General features: G+C 43.4%; 1 protein-coding gene across 1 annotated transcript in view; it reads left to right on the top strand.

Annotated features, from left to right (window-relative positions):
• The window catches only part of cct5 (chaperonin containing TCP1, subunit 5 (epsilon)), a 37,523-nt gene extending 25,067 nt beyond the window's left edge, over positions 1-12,456 (top strand). The window contains exons 6-11 of the mRNA XM_068010265.1: positions 73-222; positions 310-429; positions 535-720; positions 6,569-6,706; positions 6,992-7,172; positions 12,184-12,456. Of these exons, the coding sequence (XP_067866366.1) occupies positions 73-222; positions 310-429; positions 535-720; positions 6,569-6,706; positions 6,992-7,172; positions 12,184-12,311 (903 nt within the window). The 3' untranslated portion in view covers positions 12,312-12,456. The remainder of the gene's footprint in view (positions 1-72; positions 223-309; positions 430-534; positions 721-6,568; positions 6,707-6,991; positions 7,173-12,183) is intronic.
• Positions 12,457-27,319: the final 14,863 nt, after the last annotated feature.

Below are 27,319 nucleotides of genomic sequence, written 5' to 3' on the forward strand. Positions count from 1 at the left end.
TGTAGCTACCAAAATCTGTACATCAATAAGACGTCCAAAGGCATTTATTTTTAAATTACTTTTATAATCTAGGAGGTAAAAGATGCAAAGCTTGCAATTTTGACATGCCCATTTGAACCACCAAAACCCAAAACCAAGCATAAGCTTGATGTGACCTCAGTGGAAGATTACAAAGCCTTGCAAAAATATGAAAAGGATAAATTTGAGGAGATGGTCAATCAGGTCAGTAACTGCATCCCCACATAACTAGAATTTTAATGATGGACTTTGTTTATTGAGTCTTATTTTTACACTTATTTTATTTTCAAGATAAAAGACACTGGTGCTAATTTGGCTATTTGCCAGTGGGGGTTTGACGATGAAGCAAACCATTTGCTTCTCCAGAATAAGCTTCCTGCTATACGCTGGGTTGGTGGGCCTGAAATTGAGGTGAGTGCAATTACATCAGGTTCTAGTGTGTGGGTTACATGGTTTTTGTCAGGGTATCAATGTTTACTGCACAGGGCACCATTAACATTTCTGTTTACAATTCAGCTGATTGCTATTGCAACTGGAGGGCGCATTGTTCCTCGGTTTTCAGAACTTACATCAGAGAAGCTGGGCAGTGCTGGTATCGTCAAGGAGGTTTCTTTTGGAACTACCAAGGATAAGATGCTTGTGATTGAAGAGTGTCAGAATTCCAGGGCAGTGACTATTTTCATCAGAGGTGGAAACAAAATGGTATGTGCAGTATTTTTGAGCAATAAGTTTGAATTAACTTTTCAAATGTTGTCTGTCGGGTTTTCTTGTGAATAATGAGATGTATTTCATTGATATTAATCAACTTTCCTTAAGATTCTGATACAAGCCAAGGATTTATAAGTGACTTTACAGATTTTGTTTGAACTTTATACTTTAATCAAAGCTTGATTATTCTAAGATTAAAAGGAATGAAACCGGACGGACCACCCGGCATCGACCTAGGCACCAGAAATGACAACGGCAAACCCAGCCCTGTCGACCCTACAAAGTCCTCCTTACTAACATCTGGGGGCTTGTGCCAAAGTTGGGAGAGCTGTCCCACAGACTAGTCAAGCAACAGCCTGACATAGTCATACTCATGGAATCATGCCTTACAGACAGTGTCCCAGACACTGCAATCACTATCCCTGTGTGTGTCCTGTCCCAGCGGCAGGACAGACCCAGCAGAGGTGGCGAGACAGTGGTCTACAGTAGGGAGGGAGTTGCCCTGGGAGTCCTCAACATCGACTCTGGACCCCATGAAGTCTCATGGCATCAAGTCAAACATGGGCAAGGTAACCTCCTACTGATTACCACCTACTGCCCTCCCTCAGCTGATGAGTCAGTACTCCTCCATGTTGAACACCACTGAGGGTAGCAAGGGCACAAAATGTACTCTGGGTGGGGGCTTCAATGTCCATCACCAAGAGTGGCTCGGTAGCACCACTACTGACCAAGCTGGCCGAGTACTAAAGGACATAACTGCTAGACTGGGTCTGCGGCAGGTGGTGGGGGAACCAACTCGAGGGAAAAACATACTTGACCTTATCCTCACCAATCTGCCTGCCGCTGATGCTTCTGTCCATGACTGAATTGGTAGGAGTGACCACCGCACAGTCCTTGTGGAGACGAAGTCCCGCCTTCACATTGAGGATACCGTCCATCGTGTTGTGTGGCACTACCATCGTGCTAAATGGGATAGATTTCGAACAGATCTAGCAATGCAAAACTGGGCATCCGTGAGGCGCTGTGGGCCATCAGCAGCAGCAGAATTCTACTCAACCACAACCTGTAACCTCATGGCCCGGCATATCCCCCACTCTACCATTACCATCAAGCCAGGAGACCAACCCTGGTTCAATGAAGAGTGCAGGAGGGCATGCCAGGAGCAGCACCAGGCATACCTCAAAATGTGTCAACCTAGTGAAGCTACAACCCAGGACTACTTGCATTCCAAACTGCATAAGCAGCATGCGATGGACAGAGCTAAACGATCCCATAACCAACGGATCAGATCTAAGCTCTGCAGTCCTGCCACATCCAGCCGTGAATGGTGGTGGACAATTAAACAACTAACTGGAGGAGGTGGCTCCACAAGTATCCTCAATGATGGGGGAGCCCAGCACATCGGTGCGAAAGATAAGGCTGAAGCATTTGCAACAATCTTCAGCCAGAAGTGCCGAATTGGTGATCCATCTCAGCCCCCTCCTGAAGTCCCCAGATGCCAGACTTCAGCCAATTCGATTCACTCCGCGTGATATCAAGAAACGACTGAAGGCACTGGATACTGCAAAGGCTATGGGCCCTGACAATATTCCAGCAATAGTATTGAAGACCTGTGCTCCAGAACTTGCTGCGCCCCTAGCCAAGCTGTTCCAGTATAGCTACAACACTGGGATCTACCCGGCAATATGGAAAATTGCCCAGGTAGGTCCTGTACACAAAAAGCAGGATAAGTCCAACCCGGCCAATTACTGCCCCATCAGTCTACTCTCAATCATCAGTAAAGTGATGGAAGGTGTCATCAACAGTGCCATCAAGCAGCACTTGCTTAGCAATAACCTGCTCAGTAATGCTCAGTTTGGGTTCCGCCAGGGCCACTCAGCTCCTGATCTCATTACAGCCTTTGGTTCAAATATGGTCAAAAGAGCTGAACTCCAGAGGTGAGGTGAGAGTGACTGCCCTTGACATTCATGCAGCATTTGACCGAATGTGGCATCAAGGAGTCCTAGCAAAACTAGAGTCAATGGGAATCAGGGGGAAAACTCTCTGCTGGTTGGAGTCATACCTATCGCAAAGGAAGATGGTTTTGGTTAGCGATTCCTCAGATACTGAAGCAGTCCGTGTAGAAATACAGCAAGACCTGGACAATATGCAGGCTTGGGCTGATAAGTGGCAAGTAACATTTGCGCCACACAAGTGCCAGGCAATGACCATCTCCAACAAGAGAGAATCTAACCATCTCCCATTGACATTCAATGGCATTTCCATAGCTGAATCCCCCACTATCAACATCCCAGGGGCTACCATTGACCAGAAACTGAACTGGAGTAGCCATATAAATACTGTGACTACAAGAGCAGGTCAGAGGCTAGGAATTCTGCGGCGAGTAACTCACCACCTGACTCCCCAAAGCCTATCCACCATCTACAAGGCACAAGTCAGGAGTGTGATGGAATACTCTCAACTTGCCTGGATGGGTGCAGCTCCAACAACACTGAAGAAGCTCGACACCATCCAGGACAAAGCAAAGCAGCCCGCTTGATTGGCACACCACCCACAAACATTCACTCCCTCCACCACCGATGCACAGTGGCAGCAGTGTGTACCATCGACAAGATACACTGCAGCAACGCATCAAGGCTCCTTAGACAGCACCTTCCAAACCCGCGACCTCTACCATCTCGAAGGACAAGGGCAGCAGATGCATGGGAACATCACCTGCAAGTTCCCATCCAAGTTTCACCATCCTGACTTGGAACTATATCGCCGTTCCTTCACTGTCGCTGGGTCAAAATCCTGGAACTCCCTTCCTAACAGCACTGTGGGTGTACCTACCCCATATGGACTGCAGCGGGTCAAGAAGGCAGCTCACCACCACCTTCTCAAGGGCAGTTAGGGATGGGCAATAAATGCTGGCATAGCCAGTGACTCCCATATCCCATGAATGAATTTTAAAAAAAGATGGTATGTGTCGCATTTTCTACAGTAATGCTACAGACATTCTGCTCAATCAGTTACTGTCTCTCTTGCCTCTTCATTCCCACAAATCGGGGTGCAGGCTTGGAATGTACCTGCTACCTAAGTATTTTAATCATCATTTGCTAGATCTGAAATGATGGTGTCAGGCACAAATGTGCTTCGTACTCCTTAGCCAAAGCCACCTATTCACTCCTAGATAACCTTGGAGGGCAAAGAGAACAGGCTTTTTCTTCCCCATGATCAAACTGCTTTAAATGCCTCCCCCTACCCAATATGCCCTCCCCTCAAGGAATAATTGAGAAACTCCATAGACTTGCATATCACCATGTGGTTATCTCAAGTCCTTGGAATTCAATATTTTAATCAAGATGAGCCCAGGACCTTACCAATTGTTTTATAATTGCTCCTTTTTCTTATCTATTCTCCCTCTTCAAGCATCACCTTACTAAACTGAAACAAAAACACAGGAAAAAATGGGGGCAGAGGCTTTGATCTTAAAAAAAAAATTTAAACTGAGTCTGGAAGACTGTAAAGTGCCCAGTTGAAAGATCAGGTGCTATTCCTCATGCTTTCATTGAGCTTCATTGGAATACTGCAGCAAGCCAAGGACAGAAAGGTCGGAGTGAGATCGAGGTGGAGAATTAAAATGACAGGAAGCTTGGGGTCATGCTTGCCGAGTGAACGGTGGTGTTCCACAAAATGGTCACCCAGTCTGCGTTTATTCTCCCCCAGTGTAGAGACCACATTGTGAGCAGCAAATACAGTATACTAAATTGAAAGAAGTACAAGTAAATGGCTATTTCACTTGGAAGGAGTGTTTGGAGCCCTGGACAATGGGAAAGGAGGAAGTAAAAAGGCAGGTGTTTCATCTCCTGCGCTTGCATGGAAAGTTACTCTAGGAAAGGGGGGCAGTGTTTGGGTTGACTGAGGAGTGACCAGGGTGATGTGGAGGGAACGGTCCCTTCGAAGTGCTGAGAGGGGAGGGGAAGATGTGTTTGGTGGTGGCATTACACCGGAAATGGCAGAGGATGATCTGTTGAATATGGTGGTTGATGGAGTGGAAGGTTGAGGATAAGGGGAACCCTATCATAGTTCTGAGAGGGAAGGGGCAAGAGCAGAAGTGCATGAAATACCTCACACAGTTGAGGGCCCTGTCAACTTCGATGGTGGTGAATTCTTGGTTGAGGATAAAGGAAGACATATTAGAAGCGCTAGTATGGAAGATTGTGTTGTCTGAACAGATGACAGAGAAACTGGGAGAATGGAATAGAGTCCTTGTAGGAAGTATGGTGTGAAGAAGTGTAGTCTGGGTAACTGAGAGTCCATGGGCATATTGTGAATGTTGGTTGATAGCCTATCCCAAAAATGGAGACACAGAAGTCGACGGAAAAAAAGGGAAGAGTCAGAGATGGAGCATGTGAAAGTGAGAAGGGTGGAAATTGGAAACAAAGTCAATGAAATTTTCCACCTCACTAAACTGTCCTGGCCCCGATGATATTTAGCAACATCAGTGATTTCTTCAGGCATTGGCTTCTCTCCTTCAATAACTGACACTTTAATCATCATATTTCCCCCTCATTTATTTCTTTAATTTAAAAAAACTATTCCTCTTCTTCAAAAGCAACTCCTTTCCAACCACCCTTTCCTCTCACCTTCAAATGTATTGACACTTCTTCCCGCTTCATGCCTTCCTTTCCCAGAACATCCTGTTCAAAGCTGTCCATTCTGGCTCTAGTCCTAATGGAAATCATGAATGACCTGTGATTGTGACCAAGGAGGGAAATATCCCAATTTGTCTTACTCAACCTTTCTGCCATTCTGTCAATATCTCTTCCGTCATCCAGCTACATGGTTACATTCCCTAGTTTGGGTGGATAAGAAAGCATCTCCAATGATGGCTTCTGTTTTCTCCCTCGTCCCATTAGCTCAGCGTTCCATCAAGGATCTACTCTCTTCCTTGTCTTGTTCACATGCTGCTTGTCAGTGGCATCACCCACAGAGATGGACCATGACGTCCCTTGATAAGATGAGGGCAGGTGTGAATTGTTAGAGGAATTATTTCCAAAGTGAACCATATCCTTGTTCCTTCACTGCTGAGTCAAAATCCTGGAACTTCCTCGCCAACAGCACTGTGGGTGAACCTACATCACATGGACTGCGGCAGTTCAAGAAGACTGCTCATCACCATGTTCTCAAGCAGTTAGAGATGGGCAACAAATGCTGGCCTCATCAGTGATGCTGACATCCCTTGAACTAAATTATTTTTTAAAAACAAGTTATGATCAAACACAATTCAGTCAGTAATAATACAGTAACCCTTGTGTAACAACCTCTCCATTGGTTTGCTGAATAGCCTAGGCATTGTTCTTGGAGGTGCAGACGTGTGACATTTGACCCCCCCCCCCACCCCCAGACCTCATAGGCTAATATCCAGAGGAAAAGCAAAAGTCTATACGTCTGGGACCCTGATGGTTGCAGGAGTTGCCGGGGAAAAAAATAACAGCACGTCTTGATCAGAGAACTTGTCCACGCTGATGATGCCACGCCAGTTGTTTTTTTCCCCCCCTCTCAAATCCTTTCTGTGATCAAAATCTTAAAACCTGACACACAGGCTGTTTTGTTTATAAAACCGGAAAATATTCCAGCATAAAAACGTTTGTTTTGTTCTTATCTATTGTCTGCAGAATAGAATCTGAACAAATATTTGCAGTTGCACAATTCCTTTATGGATTTCTTGATTGCGGTGTTAAACCTGAAATTTGAATCATGAGTGCTGTTCTATTCGGTCAAAGTAGATTTTGGTGTATGTGCGCATGACATTCAGTATCTGCATAGATTTATTAGTGACTGCTACGTTTTATTCCAGATCATTGAAGAAGCAAAAAGAGCACTTCATGATGCATTGTGTGTAATTCGCAACCTTGTGAAAGATAATCGCATTGTTTATGGTGGTGGTGCTGCAGAGATTGCTTGTGCTTTAGCTGTCAATGAGGCAGCAGATAAGGTAAAGTGAAAATGTAATGAAATTCTGAGTGGTTTGTGTGATTGTATGTTTTTGGATCATGGGATTTAGGATTCACCTTACTTCCCATTTAGTATACTTTTGTTGCATGGAGTTGAATGCCAAAATACCACAAGATTAAGCATTCTGGGTAATAGCTAAAGAAAATGTGCCACCAACTATTGTGACCTGTCACTTTTTTTGTGTTTTGTACTGTGCCTATTACTAGTGATTAATAATTCTTAAATTTCAGTATTGCTCTCATTCTGTGTCTCTGTCTCTGTACAGTGCCCTACTTTAGAGCAGTATGCTATGAGAGCTTTTGCTGATGCCCTAGAAGTCATTCCAATGTCACTGGCAGAAAATAGTGGTTATAACCCGATCCAGACAATGACAGAAGTTCGCGCGAGACAAGTGAAGGAGAACAATTTTGCATTGGGCATTGATTGTTTACACAAGGAGACAAATGGTAGGTAGCTTTTTCTTAACCCTTTTTAAATTGTGCTGGCATATATACACATCTATATATGAGTGCAGGAGCAGAGGGACTTGGGTGTTTATGTGCATAAATCATTGAAGGTGGCAGGACAGGTTAAGTGAGCAGTTAATAAAACATGCAGCATCCTAGGCTTTATTAATAGGGGTAGAGTACAAAAGCAAAGAAGTTACGTTAAACCTGTATAGAACACTGGTTTGGCCACAACTAGATTATTGCGTCCAGCTCTGGGCACCACATTTTAGGAAAGATGCATTAGAGAGAGTGCAGAAAAGATTCATGAGAATGGCTCCAGGGATGAAGAACTTTCTTTACGTAGATAGATTGGAGAAGTTGAAGCTGTTCTACTTGGAGAAGGTTGAGAGGAGATTTGATAGAGGCATTCAACATCATGGGTCTGGACAGAGTAGATAGGGAGAAACTGTTCCCATTGTTTGGAAGGATCAAGAACAAGAAGGCATGGATTTAAGGTAATTGGCAAATGAAGCAATGGTGACATGAAAAATGTTTTCACGCAGTGTGTGGTTAGGATCTGGAGTGCACTACCTGATAGTGTGGTGGAGGCAGGTTTAGTCGAGGCATTCAAGAGGGAATTGGATTGTTTTCTGAAAAGGAAGAATATGCAGGGCTATGGGGACAAGGCAGGGGCGTGGTAATAGGTAAATTACTCCTTTGGAGATCCAGCACAGACATGACTGGCCAAATGGTTTCCTTCTGTGCTGTAACAATTCTGTGATATAGAGCATGGCTCTCCGACCGGGCCCGATATCGTGTCAGGTTCGGGTTGGGTCACTCTTCCGGGTCCAGCATTCGAGGTTGGGTCGGACACAGTGACAGCCAAGACGTCAAGGCAGGAAACGCGCATTTGGACTCCGCACTAGTCTGCAGTGAGCAATTCCATCCAAGGTAGAGCACAACCTCTTCAATAAAGTTGATTATATTCAGGTGGTCAGGTCGAGTCGGACGCGGGAGAAAGTCAAAAGGACTCTGGCCAGGTCGGATGTGGTTCTGTCGAGCTCGGGTCGGGTTTCATTTGCAGACCCCAGCAGGCCTTTACTGTGATATCAATTTGATCAATGTCTCACAATTTAGCTTAAAAGCCTGCTCGGGTCTGCAAAAAAAAAAACCCGACCCGGCCCGAGTCCTTTCATTATTTTCCTGCACCCGACCCGACCATCAGTTAACTTGCCTTCCGTTTTTCACTGTTGCTGATCTGCACAAGTTTTCAATAACTGTAACAAAACCATCTTTCTAGTTCAAAACTTAAATTAACATTGGAGCCACTTACCTGTGACAGTGCGTCCGACCCAAGCCCAAATGCTGGACCTGGAAGTGCGACCCGAACCCGACCCTTGTCGGGTAGCAGGCCTTTAATTTAGCTACTGTTTATTGAGGATGGCTTATCCATTGTTAACAATATTTTGTAGCCATGCTATGTGGTTTTTACCCCCGTCTCAGCAACAATTTGAATTTATATAGTACCTTTAACGTATGAAAATGTCCCAAGGCACTTCACAGTAATCAGTCCAAAGATTGACAGAAACAAAGAGAGAGATGTTGGAAGGAATGACTAAAATTTTGGTTAAAGGGGAAATTTTAAGGGTCCTAAAGGAGGAAAGAGAAACAGAGTGGGTCAGGGAGGGTACTCCAGAGCTTTAGGGCTTATGAGGCTGAAGGCATAGTCATCAGTGGTGGGATGAGGAGAGTGGGGATTCACAAGCATTGGAACGCAGAGCTTTTGGTTTTAGGGCTGGAGGAGGTTACAGAGATGAGGAGGGTGAGGCCATAGAGGGATTTGAGAATTTTAAAATCAAGATGTTGGTGCACCAAGAGCCAATCTAGCTCAGCAAGCATAGGGGTGACGGGTGAGCTGGACTTGGTGTAAGTTAGGATACCAGTAGCTGAATTTTAGATGAGCTTGTTAGTGGAGGGTAGAAGATGGGAGGCCAGCCAGCAGAAATTGGAATTGTTTAGTATGGAAGTAACAAAGGAATTAAAGTGGGTTTCAGCAGCAGATACCCTAAGGGGGGGGATGTGGTGATGGACAAAGTTACAGAGATGGAAGTAGGCAGTCTTTGTGATGGAAAGGATATGGGATCAGAAGTTCAGCTCAGGGTCAAGTAGACACCAAGGCTGCAAATAGTCTGGTCCAGTCTGAGACCACAGTAGCCAGCAAAGTGAATGGAAACAATGGCAAGGCAATGGAAATCAATGGTTTCTGTCTTCCTAGTGTTTAGAGGAAATTGTGGCTGATCCAGCACTGGATGTCAGACCAGCAGTCTGACAACATGGTGAAGATAGGTGGGAGTAAGAATACATTTGGAACCCAACAAGTCTTTGTTTGTTGATATCAAGGCGGGTAGCGCATAGTAGAAATATGGGACCGAGGCTAAATCCTTAGGGAATGCCAGAGGTAACTGTGCTAAGAGAAGCCATTGTAGAAAATATTCAGGATAGGTAAGAGTGGAATCAGGTAAATACTCAAGTGGACAAGGAAGAAAGGCATTCTAAGATGGTGATGGGCAATGTTACAGAGATGGAAGTAGGCGGTCTGTTTAAAACGACTCGAGCAAAGACTTTCCCTGCTATGCTGAGCAGGGAGATTCCACGGTAGTTGTTGCAGTCACCGTGGTCACCCTTGTTCTTACAGAGGGTGATAATATTGGCATCGTGCATGTCCTGTGGTACTGCTCCCTCATCCCAGCACAGGCAAAGCAGTTCATGGAGTGCTGAGAGTATAGCAGGCTTGGCACTCTTGATTATTTCAGGGGTAATGCCATCCTTTCCAGGGGCTTTTCCACTGGCTAAAGCATCAAGGGCATCACTGAGTTCCAATTTTGTTGGCTGTTTGTCCAGCTCATCCATGACTGGCAGAGACTGGGCTGCATTGAGGGCGATATCAGTGACAACATTTTCCCTGGAGTACAGTTCTAGGTAGTGCTCCACCCAGCGGTCCATTTGCTTGCGTTGGTCAGTGATCATGTCCCTGATTTAGACTTGGGGGGGGGGGGTGGGGAATCTTCTTGATGGTTGGCCCAAAAGCTCTCAATGCCATCATACATTCCTCTGATGTTTCTGGTGTCGGAGGCCAGCATAGGTGTTGCCAGTAGTCATTTGCACAGCACCTGGTTGTTCTTTGTGCAGCGTTTCTGGCTACTTTAAGTGTTACGGATGTTAACTCGCTGGGGGCTTTCTTGTAGTTCAGCAGTGCGCTTAGCGGCTATGACAGGTTCCAGCTCTTCAAAGTGAGATTGAAACCAGACTGCATTCTGCTTCTCATGTTTGCCAAAGGTGGTCATTGCTGAGTCATAGATGGCATCTCTGATGTGGGCCCACTTCATCTCTGCATCCCTTGCAGGAGTGTTCTGAAGGGTTTTTTCAAATGAATGTAGAAACTTGTGTAACAGCTGTGGATAAGAAATTCTGTTAGTGTTGATGCGCGGGCGGCCCTTCTGCTTGGGGTGATGTAGCTTCTTTGGTTTGAGTCTAATTTTGCTGCACACCAGGGAGTGGTCGGTGTCACAGTCCGCACTGTGGAAGCTGCGTGTGATTTGGACACTGTTTATAGAGGCTCGCCTTGTAACCTTGAAAAAACCCCAACTGGTGCCAACGACGTGATCTTGGGTGTCTCCATGAAACCTGGTGATAGGATTTAGTATGAAAGAACGAATTGGTGATGCAGAGGTTATGATAGGTGCACAACTCCAGCAGTCTCTGTCCATTCTCATTCATCCTTCCAATGCCATAGCACCCAAGGCAGGAGGGCCATAAGTCATGGTCGGTCCCAACCCTGGCGTTAAAGTCCCCCAGCAGGAACAAATGTTCGGTATTAGGAATGCTACTAATGATATGGAGGTCCTCGTAGAACTGGTCTTTAACTTCAGGTGGGGAGCAGAGTGTTGGAGCATAGATGCTGAGTAGGTGTACTAGGCCAGAGGCGGTGGCCAGTCGGATGGACAGTATGCGTTCCAAGCCATTTGAAGATGGCTCTATCACGCTGAGCAAAGAGTTTCTGATGGCGAAGCCCACTCCATGCTGTCTTGGTTCTTCAGGAGCCCTACCCTGCCAGTAGAAGGTGTAGTCTTGCTCTCTTAGGGATCCGCTCACAGGGAGGCGTATCTATTAGACTATTTGTTATAACGGACAGCCGCATATGTTGCAGTCTTAACTCTCTAATGAATAAAAGCTCCATGATTTTTCTGCCAAAATTATCTTTGCCTTTTTGGGGAAAGGTTGACCAGTTGTTACTTTGATATACGGTGAACCTTCGCTGCAAAGATTGGAAGCTAGGAAAGTTTGTTTGTCCATGAGAAGGGTAAGAAATGTAAACTTTTTTTTCAAAAAAGCAGATTTTGGTTTTATATTAGGAAGTTTTTCTTCCAAAGCAATCAACAATGAAATGGACTCCCAGACATAATGGTGGAAGCAAAAAGCCTGGATTGATATAAGAACCAGTTGGAATGCTCAACTAAGATGGGCCAAATTGCCGTCTTCCTCTCAACAGACCTTAGAAGTGACTTGGTAAAAGGCATTTTGAGCAGTTCCTTCCTCTTTAATGACAGTCTATCTTCAGTGCCTGCACAAATTCTATTATTGCCTTCACATCCTGGAGAGTGGGATCTACACCAATCCTGCTCCCCGCCGCCACTCATATTAACCTGTAGAAATAAGGGTAAACTGAAGTGCTTGCAAGTGATCAGTAATTTCTTGTCATAACACTTGGTATTAAGGGGCAGCTCAGTCACGTAACCTCCTTTTGAAGAGCAAGTACTGAGGGAGTACATTCAATATAAACTTTCCCTTCTCCCTCTGATTTGCAATTAAATAGTTAAAATTATTCATATTACTCTGCTGAGGTGTTACTCATTGAATGTACTTCTACCTTAGTGAGCTTAACTAGTTGTACTGAAAATGTTCATTTTTAATGTTTGTTGCAACAGTGTTCTTTGACTCAGTCCACTAATTCCTTAACTATTCCCTCTAGATATGAAAAAACAGCATGTCATTGAGACTCTAATTGGAAAGAAGCAGCAGATTTCTTTGGCTACCCAAGTAGTGAAAATGATATTGAAAATTGATGATATTCGGTGCCCTGGAGAAATGCAGGAATAGACACACTAGTACTCTACTAACAGAAGAGTGGTGGGATATGCCACAATTTGTGAACTGCATTTTCTGGTCGTATTTATTTTTGCATAATACTGTAAGCTACATGTATTTGTTTAAAAGAACTGAATAAAAGCTTGCTTGTACCATCTCCTGGCTAACTTTTCACTTAATACATTTAATTCTTGAATACAGCAGTGGTTTCACATTCCACTGGTCTTAAGGCAGCAGATATTTCATTAGGCCCAAATAAAATGTGATTTGAGTTGTACTATTGTGTCGGTACACTTAACAGGTCGCTCTAATGTACTATATCATAAGTAACTGAATGAAGTTAGAAACTGAGGATTTTTACTTGCCAGCCTGTGATTTTCTGATCACATGGACTGCAGCGGTTCAAGAAGGCGGCTCACCGCCATCTTCTCATGGGCAATAAATGCTGGCCTGGCCAGCGACGCCCATGTCCCCAAAACAAATTTTTAAAAAATTAAAATGAAAGGGTGGAAAATTGACTGGCAAGTCAAGAAGCAGAAAACTCTGGCCATCAACTTTTATGTGCCAAAATAAACTAAAGACCCATACTAGATTGAACTGTACAGTCCTGCATCAAGAAATTAAAAATAGAGTTGCATTTATAATAGTGCCTTTTGATATCCCTTACAAACATGAAAAAGGACAGCTGGTCCATCAAGTCTGTCCCCTACCAATATAGTGCATCTTACATTCACTATTCACCCCACAATCTCCAAAAATAAGCAAAAGCACAGGAATAAATCTTGGGCTGATGTGGAAGAAGGATAGAACTGGGCAATTCCTCCCCAAGTCTCAAAAACCAGCTGTAGGAGATCTTGGTAACTAATATCACAAGTGACTGTTAACCCATCTCTCAAGGTGTTTTTCACCCCCAGAACTTACCAGCAACTTTTGAATGCCTATAGCGAAGCTACACTCTGACTACTGGAATAAGTTGCCAGTATTTGCAATGATTCTGTGAAGAGAAATACTTAGAAACTTTTAAATCTAATTCTATGTTCTCATAAATTGCACTGATGCCACTTAGTACTTGTTTGACAAGTTTAAATATCCCATTTTCCTTGAAACAATTATTTTAAAGACTTCACTCTCATCTCAAGTCTGCACTTTTCTAAAATAAAGATTAGCAGTTCTCTAATCCTGTCCTGATCTAGTTTAAGGCACTTGGTTGTAGTCGGCTTCCTCAACCTTTTCCAGCATCTCAATATCCCAACTCTGTGACGGGACCAAAACTGGACACACTATTCTAGATGTAGCTGGACAAAAAATTGTACTAGTTTTATATTTATTTAAATGATATATCCTAGCACTCACTTTGTTTTTACATCATTCTCATGAATCACTGAAGTCCATGCATGATCAGTTTCATGAACTACAATCCTCAGTTCTGCTCATTAGCCTTGAGTGTTAAACATGAATGATGTAGAAATAGTGGAAAGTGCCTCTGCCCAAAAGTATAATGCTGTACATGTCAATATTGAAAGGCATCTACATAGTAGTTCTATTCCTCCCCTGCCCCCACCATTTTGTTTAGATGTGCTTCATTCAAGGTCTTAACTCTGGCATATATTTCTGTCACATCTACAAAATTGAGGATTGTTCCCCTGGTATCTTCAAATCAATATTAAAGATGAAGAGCAGTGGCTTTCATTCTGATCTCATTAGTGACTGGCCCCTACACAGCCACTACCATTAATAACTGCCCTCTGTATTAGTGAAACCAGTTCTCTTAGATTTGCAGATTTGCCTGCTAATCCCATAAAATATGTTTTCTACAGGGGTTCTCCTGATTTGTTATGATATTGGTGGAAACCTGGAGAACTGCATGAACAGCCATTTTTTTTTTTTTTTTTTATTTAGAGATACAGCACTGAAACAGACCCTTCGGCCCACTGAGTCTGTGCCGACCATCAACCACCCATTTATACTAATCCTACACTAATCCCATATTCCTACCACATCCCCACCTGTCCCTCTATTCTCCTACTACCTATCTATACTAGGGGCAATTTATAATGGCCAATTTACCTATCAATCTGCAAGTCTTTTGGTGGTGGGAGGAAACTGGAGCACCCGGCGAAAACCCATGCAGACACAGGGAGAACTTGCAAACTCCACACAGGCAGTACCCAGAATTGAACCCGGGTCGCTGGAGCTGTGAGGCTGCAGTGCTAACCACTGTGCCGCCATATATGCAGTTTCTCTTGTTTCCAGCAAAGTTGTGATTAAAAATCAAGGAATCCCTGTAGAAATTCTACAATATTTGGCTTCCATCATCCACCAACTTAGTAACTTCATAAAACTCCAATCAAGTTGCTGAGAGGACCTTTTCCAATTCCTTAATAGTCCTTTTAAGATGATCATACAACACATCTCTAATAATACCTTCTAACATGTTGCTTACAACTGAAATTAATAAGCATATAGTCTCCTGGTTCTGCCTGCCCTTTTAAATATTTGTACCACATGGGCCTCTCTCTGGGAACAATCACATGTTTGACACATATTTAATAGTTCACTATGATTCACATAACACAGTGCTATTTTCTTTAGCACCTCGGTTGATACCAGCATAGGCAACAGTTCTGAAGAAGGGTTGCTGGCCTGAAACGTTAACTGCTTCTCTCTCCACAGATGCTGCCAGACCTGCTGAGTATTTCCAGCATTTCTTGTTTTTATTTCCGATTTCCAGCATCTGCTTTTATTTACATTAGCTTGATATTTTAAGAGCTCTAATTGTAATGAGGACTATATCAGCATTCACTTCCACGAGTTCAATTTTAGCAACTCTACGCTGCAGCACTGGTGAATCTGTCATCTTTATTAATGAAAATTATTGCAAAGTAGCCATTTAAATCTCAGCTATATCTTGAGACTTTACCGAGATCTGCTCTTAATGTTAATGGGCCTCTAACTCTTAATTTTAATTATCCACTTCTCCATTACCCGTTTAGCTAACCTGGTATCAGAGTTTGTTGTCAACAGCAGAGTCTGGTAGCTATCTTCATTTACTTGAGTTTTACTGATCTTAAACCTGTTAAAATGCTAAGGAATCCCAATGCACTTCACAGCCAATGAAGTACCTTTGAAGTGGAATGTGAATTGATTTGGATGTGGGGACCAAATGTAATATTTCCAAGTTTGCTGATGACACAAAACTAGGTGGGAGTGGGAGTTGTGTGGAGGATGCAAAGAGGATTCAGGAGGATTTAGACAGGCTAAGTGAATGGGCAAGAACATGGCAGATGGAATGTAATGTGGAAAAATGTTAAGTTATCCACTTTGGTGGAAAAAACAGAAAGGCGGAGTATTTCTTAAATGGTGAGAGATTGGGAAGTGTTGCTGTCCAAAAGGACCTGGGTGTCCTTGTTCATAAGTCTCTGAAAGCTAACATGCAGGTGCAGCAAGGAATTCGGAAGGCAAACGTAATGGTGGCCTTTATTGCATGAGGTTTTGAGTACAGAGTAAATAAGTCTTGCTGCAATTGTACAGAGCCTTGGAGAGACCACACATGGAGTATAGTGTACAGTTTTGGTCTCCTGACCTAAGGAAGGATATACTTGCCATAGAGGGAGTGCAACGCAGGTTTGCCAGACTGATTCCTGGGATTGTCCAAGAGGAGAGATTGAGGAGACTGGGCCTATATTCTCTAGAGCAGGGTTGTCCGACGTATGGCCCGCAGGCTAGCATCTGGTCTGCCAAAGGTTTCCATCTGGCCTGCGGATGTAAACTGTTCCGGGCTGTTCCTCACCCTCACCAGGGGTCCATGTCTGGAGATGAGAAAGTTTCCAGTGGCTTCTTTCAGACCGGCTTTTTAAAAAGATTGCAAGTCAGTTTCAAAGCTGACAACAGGAACAGCCGTTTCCCAACTTAGGGCAGACTTGGTTTTTTAAAAGCCTGCCAGAAAACCCCAGATCTGTCTGATGTTCAGAAACCACTGTTCCCACCCCGAGCACCTGTCAGCTATGAAACTAACTTCCAATTTTTTTCAAAAAACTGATCAACTATCTACCGAGCGTCCCCGCTCTCTGCAACTGTCAGAGAGAGAGGGAGGGGAAATAGTGAGAGGGGGGACTGAGAGAGAGAGAGAGAGATGGGGACAGAGAGGCTGCAGAGAGACAGGGGGGAGTGGGAACAGAGAGAGAGGAGGGCATAGAGAGGAGAGGCAGACAGGGGTGGGGTGGCATAGAGGGAGAGACAGTGACCAAGATCACTCCTGACAGAATGACATCTATCCAGTATACTCTGCATCGCTACAAGTGTGCAGGCAAACAATGACTACTTGTGCAAGCAAAAAAATGACAGGTATCTCACTAAATGAGTGTCCAACATAATGAAGAGAAAGTAAGTCAATAAATTAATCTTCTCATTTAAAGCTTCTTCACAAAAATGTACATTTTGTTTCTTTTCTGATTAATAGTAAAATAAATTTTAATACCTTTATCTTTTTGAAATTGTCTCACTGGCTCCTATGCAAGACAAAAATTGTAATGTGGCCCCCCACGCAATAAGGTTGGACAACCCTGCTCTGGGAGTTTAGAGGAATGAGAGTTGATCTCATTGAACCATACAAAATTCTTACAGGACTTAGGGTTGATGCAGGAAGGATGTTTCGTCTGGCTGGCAGGGGGAAGGTTGGTGGGGCGGGGTGGGGGGGGTGTCTAGAACCAGGGGACACAGTCTCAGAATAAGAGGCAGGCCATTTAGGACTGAGATGAGGAGAAATTTCTTCACTCAGAGATTGGTGAATCTTTGGAATTCTTTACCCCAGAGGTCTGTGGAGGCTCAGTCATTGAGTATGTTCAAGACAGAGATCGACAGATTTCTAGATATTAAAGATTTCAAGGGAAATTGGAAAAGTGGCATTGAGGTAGATCAGCTATGATCTAGTTGAATGGCGGAGGAGGCTCGCAGGGCTGAATAGCCTACTCCCACTCTCATTTCCTATATTCCTATGTAAGATAAATGACTATGTTTTGGTGGTAGGATAAATGTTGGACACCTCTGCCCTTCTTAGAATAGTATTATATGATCTTTTAAGTCCAACAGAACAGGCTCAGAGCCTGTTGATTTAAAATCTCATCTGTAAATGGCAAATCTAATAATGTAGCTCCCCCTCGATGATTACACTAAAGTGTCAGGTTAGATTATGTGGTCAAGTGTCAATTGGGGCTTGAACCCACATTCTTCTGATTCAACTGCTAAGTAATCTGTTGTTGCAGCAGTTTATAACTATATTATAGTTCCTGTTACGCTCACACAAAGTGCAGCAATTGAAAATGTAGAACTCAAACTGAAGAGTGAAAAAGTTGACTTTTCTTTTAAAAAGTAGACAATGTGCTGTCAACAATATGGAGGATAAAACACATGACCCTCAGCTTCTCTTGTCCTCAAATCCACATTCATTTCTATTAAAATAAAAGAAAAAAAGAAAAAAAAAGAAAAATACTGCAGATGTTGGAAATCTGAAATTTAAAAGAAGTGCTGGAAATACTCAGCAGGTCTGACAGAATCTGTGGAGAGAAAAGCAAAGTTAACATTTCAGGTCTGTGACCTTTCATCAGAACCTCTGAGTATTTCCTGCACTTTTTGTTTTTATTTTGTTTCTACTAAGACTGAAAACCAATTAAGCCCCGTCTGTATGGAAATGAGACAGATAATCACACCTGGAAGAAAGCTATACTCAAACACAATAAGACAAGACCTTTCGCAGACTTCTCATCTCCGAATAACCTCCAATACAATGGAGTGTGAACCCCACCCTTTTCTCCTTAGAATGGGGCCATCATCAAGGCCATTATACAGCCCAGCTAGGACTGAAACTTGAAGTCATATGGATGAAGCCAACCCTTGCAAATTCACCTTAAAAAATTATTGTTTTGAGGTACAAAGCGGGAGTCTTTTCAGGGCACAACTAGAGACAACAACAGCAGTCTGGTCTCTCCTCAGCCATATAGTGCAACAAAAAGCCATCTTGAATTCCAGCAAGGCAGAGAGAGAGATCATTTCCAGCCAACAGAGTTGAACCCTGCTGAGACAAGTGAAAGCTAGCTACAACAGAGACACAAAAGTGCCTTTGCAAAAACAACTTTTCTACTGATGAGGATTAACCTAAGGCATCAGCATCATCTTCAACCCAAAGTAAACCGCCAGGAGACTGCAACAGCCCAATGAATACCAGACAACCAGGCCTGCAATTTTAAAAATTCACCTTCCGAGGAGGATCCCACAGGTTATTCCTGAGACAACAGAATTTTACAACCTGAACTCTGTACACCTCTTACCCTGTACTTTTCTTTCTATCTTCTCTTGAGAGTGTGTGAGTGGGTACAGTTGCGACAATTTCAGGATAAAGCATATTGCTCAATAACTAATTAATCTTCTATTTTTAAACCTATAAGAAAACCTGTCACTGTCTGTTTATTTGACAAATAAAAGACAAAGGGGTTAAACCGTAACAAAAGACACTTGCTGCGGTCAGGTGGGAGTTAAACGAAGGGAACCACCCACACCCCACCCCCCCACCCCCCACCCCGCCACGTGGCCGTAACATTCCTCAATGGAATATAGAAAGGTCAATTCAGGTGGTGTCTTAAATGTGAAGGTCAGCCAATTACATAGGTTACAAAATCCTAAATGTTTGATTCATCTTGTGAGTTGGAGTGATTCATGAGTCAGCCATTCCCATTCCTGAAGAGACACAGGTGGCATTGTTGCATTGGGGAACTACAAGCAAAGCACCTGCTTTCAGGCTTCTTCTTATTAGTGTTCGAGCATAAGTCATGATAACTAGAGTAACAAATACCTTTAAGTGTACTTTTGTTTGGCTTTGTAATGTTAAATTAAATGAGTGTTCATAAACTTCAACTTCCACTTAAAAGAAAAAAAACAGGTGAGATCTTGAGAGAGTTAATGGGTGAACACTACCGTCATCATGAATTCATAAATAGGGAGTGTGACAAAAATTAAATAGTTCTGCTTTGTTTTAGTCGGAATGTTGTACTTTTATTTTCCTGCATGTTTCCTACATTGGAATAGTTACTATACATCAAAAGTACTTCATTGACTGTAAAGCAGTTTGGGACATTTTGTGATCATGAAAAGCGCTATATAAATCCAAGTCTTTTTTTCTTCCTTTAATTCAGTGACAAATACATAAGAGATTAAACACCAGTTATAGGGGTAACTTTGACTTCAGATGCTAGTATAAAACGGCCAATACCGATTCACCTGTCTGTTATATATCTTTTCTAAATTCATTGATGAACTAAATGAGTCTGGAAGACACAGGAAACAAAGGTCAGAAAATAAAAATAAGAGTTTGGCAGTGTTCAAGGGTATCTTTTTCAATGCAAGGAGTATAGCAAATAAAGCAGATGAGCTGAGGGCACAGATAGACACACGGCAGTGTGATATCATAGCTATTACAAAAACATGGCTTAAGGAGGAACTGGAATGGCAGCTCAACGTTTCTGGTTACAGGGTTTTCAGATGCGATAGGGAGGGTGATAAGAAAGGAGGGGGAGTGGCAATTTTGGTCAAGGAAACTATTACAGCTGTGAGGAGGGATAATATGTTGGAAGGTTAATCAAATAAGGCCATATGGATTGAGCTAAGGAACAAAAAAGGGGCAATCACACTGCTGGGAGTGTACTATAGACCCCCAAACAGCCAGAGGGAGATAGAAGAGCAGATATATAGGCAAATCTCTGAGAAGTGCAAGAACAATAGGGCAGTAATAATAGGGGATTTTAACTACCCCAATATTAACTGGGATAGTTTTAGTGTGAAAAGAATTGAGGGAGCAGAATTCTTGAGGTGCATTCAGGAGAACCTTTTTGCCCAGAATGTAGCAAGTCCAACAGTAAAGGGTGCAGTTTTAGAGTTACTTTTAGGAAATGAAGATCGTTAGGTGGAAGGGGTGGCAGTGGGAGAACAAAGGGGAGATTCAAGAGGTTCAGAGTAAACATGTTCTCACAAAGAAAAAGTGTGAGATGGCCAAATCTAGAGCCCCATGGATGTCAAGGAGCTGACAGGGTAAGATAAGGCAGAAAAGGAAAGCTTATGTCCGATACCGAGAACTCAATACTATAGGGAGCCAAGAGGAGTATAGAGAGTGGAGGGGTGAAATCAAAAGGAAAATCAGGAAAGCAAAGAGAGGGCATGAAAGAATATTGGCAAGCAAAATCAAGGTGAACCCAAAGATGTTTTATCAACACATTAAGAGTAAGAGGATAACTAAGGAGAGAGTAGTGCCCATAAAAGACCAAAAAGGTAACCTATGTGTAGGGGCAGAAGATGTTGGTATGGTTCTTAATGAATACTTTGTGTCTGTCTTCACAAAAGAGGGGGACGATGCAGATATTGTAGTTAAGGAAGAGGGGTGTGAAGTATATTGTAGTTAAGGAAGAGGGGTGTGAAGTATAGGGTGTGATAAACATAGGGAAATAGGAAGTATAAATGGGATTAGCATCCTTGAAAGTTGATAAATCACCAGGGCCAGATGAAATGTATCCTAGGCTGTTAAAAGAAGCAAGAGAGGAAATAGCAGAAGGTCTGACTATCATTTTCCAGTCCGCACGGGATATAGGTGTAGTGCCGGAGGATTGGAGGACTGCTATATCTGTTTAAAAAGGAAGCAAAGGATAGACCAAAATTACAGGCCAGTCAGTCTAACTTCAGTAGTGGATAAACTATTGGAATCTATTCTGAGAGACAGGATAAACTGTCACTTAGAAAGGCATAGGTTAATCAAGGATAGTCAGCATGGATTTGTTCAGGGAAGATCTTGTTTGACCAATTTGAGCGAATTTTTTGAAGAAGTAACAAGGAAGATAGATGAGGGTAGTGCAGTTGATGTGGCCTGCATGGACTTTAGCAAGGCTTTTGACAATGTCCCACACAGCAGACTGGTTAAAAAAATAAAATCCTATGGGATCCAGGGAAATGCAGCAAGGTGGATAGAAAATTGGCTCCGTGGCAGGAAACAAAGGGTAATTGTTGACGGTTGTTTTTGCGACTGGAGGGCTGTTTCCAGTGGCGTTCCACAGGGCTCAGTATTGGATCTCCTGCTTTTTGTGGTATAAATGATTGGGACGTAAATGTAGGGGGCATGTTCAAGAAGTTTGCAGACAACGCAAAGATTGGCTGTGTGGTAGATAGTGAGGAGGATAGCTGTAGGCTGCAGGAAGATATTGATGGTCTGGTCAGATGGGCAGAAAAGTGGCAAATGGAATACAACCTGCAGAAGTGTGAGGTGATGCAATTGGGGAGGTCAAACAAGGCAAAGGAATACACAATAAATGGGAAAGTACTGTTTAGAGGAAGTGAGGGACCTTGGAGTGAATGTTCACACATCACTGAAGGTTGCAGGACAGGTCAATAAGGTGGTTAAGAAGGCAAACGGAATCCTTTCCTTTATTAGCCAAGGTATAGAATATAAGAGCAGGGAGCTGGAACTGTATAAATCATTGGTTAGGCCACAATTTGAGTACTGTGTGCAGTTCTGGTCACCTCATTACAGAAAGGATGTAATTGCGCTAGAGAGGGTACAGAGGAGATTTACGAGGATGTTGCCAGGACTGGAAAAATGCAGCTATGAGGAAAGATTGGATAGGCTGGGGTTGTTCTCCTTGGAACAGAGAAGGCTGAGGGGAGATTTGATTGAAATGTACAAAATTTTGAGGGGCCTGGATAGAGTGGAGGTGAAGGGTCTATTCACCTTAGCAGAGAGGCCAGTGACGAGGGGGCATAGATTTAAAGTGAATGGTAGAACAATTAGAGGGGAGATGAGGAAAAGCTTTTTCACCCAGAGGGTGGTGGGGGTCTGGCACTCACTGCTTGAAAGGGTAGTTGAGGCAGAGACCCTCAACTCATTCAAAAGGAGTCTGGATATGCACCTCAAGTGCCGTAATCTGCAAGGCTACGGACCAAATGCTGGAAGGTGGGATTAGAATAGTTGAAATGTTTTTCGGCTGGCACAGACACAATGGGCCAAGTGACCTCTTTCTCTTAAACGTTCTATGATTTAGCTACTTATGAGGCCTTATGAGAGGGGATCTAATTTTTTTGTTCGTTTTTGGGATGTGAGCATTGCTGGTGTTTGCATGCATCTGCTGCCCTTGTTTTTCTAAGTGGAAGAGGTCACGGGTTTGGAAGGTGCTGTTGAAGGAGTCATGGCAAGTTGCTGTAGTGCATCTTGTCAATGGTAAACACACTGTTGCCACTGTGTGCCAGTGATGGCGTGAGTAAATGTTTAAGGTGGTGGATGGGGTACTAATCAAGTGGGCTGCTTTGTTCCAGAAGGTGTTGAGCTGCTTGAGTGTTGTTGGAGCTGCACTCATCCAGTTAAGTGGAGAGTATTCCATCACGGGGTTCCGAAGAAGGGTCACTGACCCGAAACGTTAACTCTGCTTCTCTTTCCACAGATGCTGCCAGACCTGCTGAGTGAATCCAGCATTTCTTGTTTTTGTTTCAGATTTCCAGCATCCGCAGTATTTTGCTTTTATTTTAGTATTCCATCACACTCCTGACTTGTGCCTTGTAGATGGTGGGCAGGCTTTGGAGAGTCAGGAGATGAGTTACTCGCCACAGAATTCGCAGCTTCTGTAGCCATGGCATTTATATAGCTGATCCAATTAAGTTTCTGGTCAATTGTACGCCCCAGGATGTTGATGATGGAGATTTCAGCAATGGTAATGTTGTTGAACGTCAAGGGGCGGTGGTCAGATTCTCTCTTGTTGGAGACAGTCATTGCCTGGCACTTATATGGCATGAATGTTACTTGCAACTTATCACCCAAACCTAAATGTTGTCAGGTCTTGATGCATGAGGCCACGGACTGCTTCAGAATCTGGGCGAATGTTTTGAATGGACTACACACGGATCTGATGAAATTTATACCATCTGTAATTTTAAGAGGGAGTTGTGCAGGCATTTAACTAGAAAATTAATGGAAGGATATAATTGTTGAACTGTTTTATTGTGATGGGGCTGGCCGGAGAGATCAATTTTGTGTTTTCCGGTGCTGTACATTCCCATATTAACTCCCAATGTTACAACAGAAGCAAGCTCATGTTACTCTCAAGTTAAAATTCAGTGAACATGTAATTCACTCTGATAGGGTATTTTCCTGTGATTCCTAAGCCATGCAAGCTACAATAGTAGCATTATTGTCTGCCATTTAGGGACAGAATATATGTGTCAGTAGTGTAAAGAAGGTCACTGAATCCATCCATAATTGGATTCCAAGGATTGTGAGTCACCAGAGATCCTGATAATGGTCATCTACATGATTACATTTTCAAAATAAATAAAAACAGAAATATAAAAATGCTAAATGATTGACATTTAATTTTAATTGAAATTACTTAACTACAAAAAAGTCATGCTAAATGTTAAAAAGTGCTTCAGAAGCTCAGTGTAGAACCATTCCAAATCAATCCAAAATACAACAAACAAAGCACAATACAGTCTACTCAAGTAGCTTAATTTAAATTGTTGGATAATTCAATTTTTTAGTACAAAGAACATAGGTGCTGGATTATCTCTTTCAGAAGTATAGAGGTTGAGCACAGAGCTTTAAGGGAGACTTGTTGCTTCAGCTTACACTTGCTAACTGTGCAAGAGAATTGAATGAAGTGATATTGCATCACTTCCTGTGATGACATATATATTGGCATAAACATAAATTTAAATAATTACATTTAACATACTAACAAATACACTATCACAACATCCCCCTTCCCTTAAATGACAGCCCCATATATTATAACATTAATATGTATATGCATAAGCAACCCTTATGAGACATAAGAAATTTGACAACTATAACACCATTTACAAAAAACATTCAACTGCAACTAGAACATTTGGAACACTTCTCTTTAAGGTGTTGTCGACATTTGGAACCGTACTGTTTGTCCACTGACTCAACCAGACCTTGTGATAATAACATGTGGGTGTGTTCTCGAGCTGTCCGTCCTCTCCTCCTGAAGATTGTGTTTGGGAGGATTGTCCTCAGTAGTTGGTGTGTTGCTTGTCTCTTTGTCTGCAAAACGTATGTGGGTACCCATAGGCGATGCTAAATGGCCGCCTTGGGCATGTCTAGCAGAGAGTCCCCTGAGGTGAAATTGATTCCTTCGCAGTGCTGCACCATTTCGTATTGTCATCTCATACGAACGTGGTTCTTTGCAGACCTTGGACACCTCTGCTGGGACCCTCATCTTCTTCCCAATGTATAGTGGTGGTAATTCTGCACCTGCATGCACATCATGTGCGTCTTTCATGTTATTTTGTTCCTGACCTAACCAGTCTGTGATCACGTACAACTTGGTGAGATGTGAGTTTGTAGTGTGTTTCTAACCGGTCAACCAAACAGAATCTTGGCAGGTGATGGCAATCTGGAGTCTAATGGCATTGTGCGAAAATACAATAACTCAACTTGGATATCTTGCCTGGTTTCTGAACATTTTTTTGATCAGCGATTTGACTGTCCTGATCATACATTCAGCTATCCCATTTGAACGAGGATATCGGGGTGATGGTGTGACATGGTTGAGGGACCATCGTTCACACATATCCTGGAACAGTTTTCCCGTGTATTGTGGACTGTTGTTGGATACCACTTCTACAGAGGGACCAAAAAGACTAAAGATGGCACTGACAGTGTTGACCACTGTTGTACTTGACACATCTCGAAGCTTCTGCACAATAGGAAATTTGGAGTGAAATTCAGAGATAGTCTTCTCTGCCCAGAGAGCTCAAATTTGTTGCTATCTTGGTCCATAGTGATGACATTATGTTATGTGGTTGGAGAGGCTCTTTCTGTTGACTAGCTTGGTGTTCCTGACATGCATCACAAGATCTCACCATTGGTCAATGTCCTTGTTGATGCCGGGCAAGTTGCCTTGTCTTCTCTATTCCCATGTGTCCTCGATGTAGCTGTCCAAGTATGTCAGACTGAAGTGTCCTTTGAATAGTATTCCATTGGAGTTTCTCATTCGATTTTGGAGTAATTTGTTTGTGCTGGCGACAGACTGCTGTCTTGCAGAAGACACGCACCGAGGCCTTTCTGCGATGTGTCCACTTCTGATGTTATTGCCTTCCAAGGGTCATAGTAATGAAGACATGACTCGGCTGATGGTGCTTGTTTCAATGCACAAAGCATGTTGGTGATCGTCCTGCCATAGGAATGGTGTGTCTTCAGCAATTTTCTTAGTGGAGAAGCCTTCTCCAAGAAGCTCGGTATGTATGCAGCAAGAAAGTTGAATAGACCTACGCACCTTTGGAGGTCATCCTTATTCTGCAGTGTACCATTTACTGGATGTCTTCGATCTTCCCAGGAGCCGGGCGGATGCCTGAGCTTGAGTAAATGGCATCAAAAAAATTTATGTGACCTGCCTTAATGGAGCACTTTTTGACATTGAAAACCAAACCTTGGCACGTGGCAGTCTTCATTAACAAGTGTGGGTTTCTGTCTTGCTCTTCTTCCATGCCTCCTACTACGGCGATGTCGTCCACAATATATCCACAGCCTGGGGCGCATTCTGTTATCTGATTCATATGCTGTTGAAATATATCCTGGCTGACCGATAGCCCAAATGGTAAACAGAAGAAACGATACCTGCCAAAAGGAGTTCTGAATATTGTTAGCTCTTGCAACTCTCATGACAAGTGTACAGACCAATATATGTTTTTTGCATCTAATTTGGAAAAGTGTTTCGCCTCAGCAAATGTTGGGTTTAACTCTTATAGAGTTGGTATCTTATGAGGACATCTCTTTAAGGCTTTGTTTAGCCTCCTTGGGGCTAAACATAGTCGAATTGAACCATCCTTCTTGATTACAAAAGTGATGGAACTGCACCAGTCTGTGTGATGTTGCACTCGCGAATGATGCCATTCCATCCAGTTCCATTTTCAACTTTTCTCGAATGTGCACACTGCATTTTCATGGCAGGTCAATTGATGGTTTTCCACCTTCTTTAAGGTGTAGGACTGTGTCCCAATGGAAATTCCCAACCGTGTCAGACCGGTCCAGGTAGAACCTCTGGAGGTCTTGTACCGAGCCAATGGCTGTGCACCTGTTTTGACTGCTGTGGTCTTCTGACTGGGTCAGCTCATGGATGGTGACCATGTTAAGTTTGTTGCACACTGGTAGATTGCTACTGCTGGTTCTAACACATCTACGATGTAGAATATCTGAGTCGACCACGTTGACTCTTTGTACCAGCATTGCAGGTCCAGGGAACCTAGGCACTTTATTGTCAAGCCATTTTATCCATAAGCTTCATGATTGTGGGTTGCACAACAGACTTGCATGCCTCATGATACATGCTCTTGAGAATGCGGAAAGGTAGAATGTTGGCACCTGCACCAGTGTCGATCTTCACTCTCGCTTGATGCCGTCCAGCCTTATTGGGGCAGATGATTTGGACTGGTGCAAAAGCTTCTGTTTTGTTAATGGAATGGACCTGTTCTGCTTGGGTGACTGTGTGGAATAACATTTACCTGTCCTGTCTTTACCTTGATCCATCTCATCCGTTTGGTCGGGTGTTCCCCCATTTCATGGTTGGGCCTATGTGCTTGGTGACGACTGGAACTGTCTCACCGCTCTGCGCCTCTGGGTAGTGTACTTCAGCAGTTTGAGCGTTGCCCGCTCTGGCTTCTCCCCGCATTTCTACTGCTGGGCCTGCTGCAAAGTTTGGCCCAGTGCCCTCTAAGCCCGCATGCCTGGCACGTGTCTGCGTATGCTGGGCATCTACGCAATTGGTGAGAGAGCGTGCAGTTACTGCACACCTTGTTCTGCCTGGGTACCTTGGATATTGTACCTACAGGCGTTTTGCACCCTAAGGCTTGCAAACACTGGGCTGAATTTTATGGGCCCCCTTGCAGTGGGGCCGGAGAGTTGCGACAGGTGGCGGGAGGGCGGAGGGCCCGTCAGCTCCCTGTCACAAAGTGATCTTCCCAGGAGCGGGATAGGA

This window comes from Heterodontus francisci, chromosome 2 (genome assembly GCF_036365525.1).
Source record: "Heterodontus francisci isolate sHetFra1 chromosome 2, sHetFra1.hap1, whole genome shotgun sequence".
Classification (NCBI taxonomy): domain Eukaryota; kingdom Metazoa; phylum Chordata; class Chondrichthyes; order Heterodontiformes; family Heterodontidae; genus Heterodontus; species Heterodontus francisci.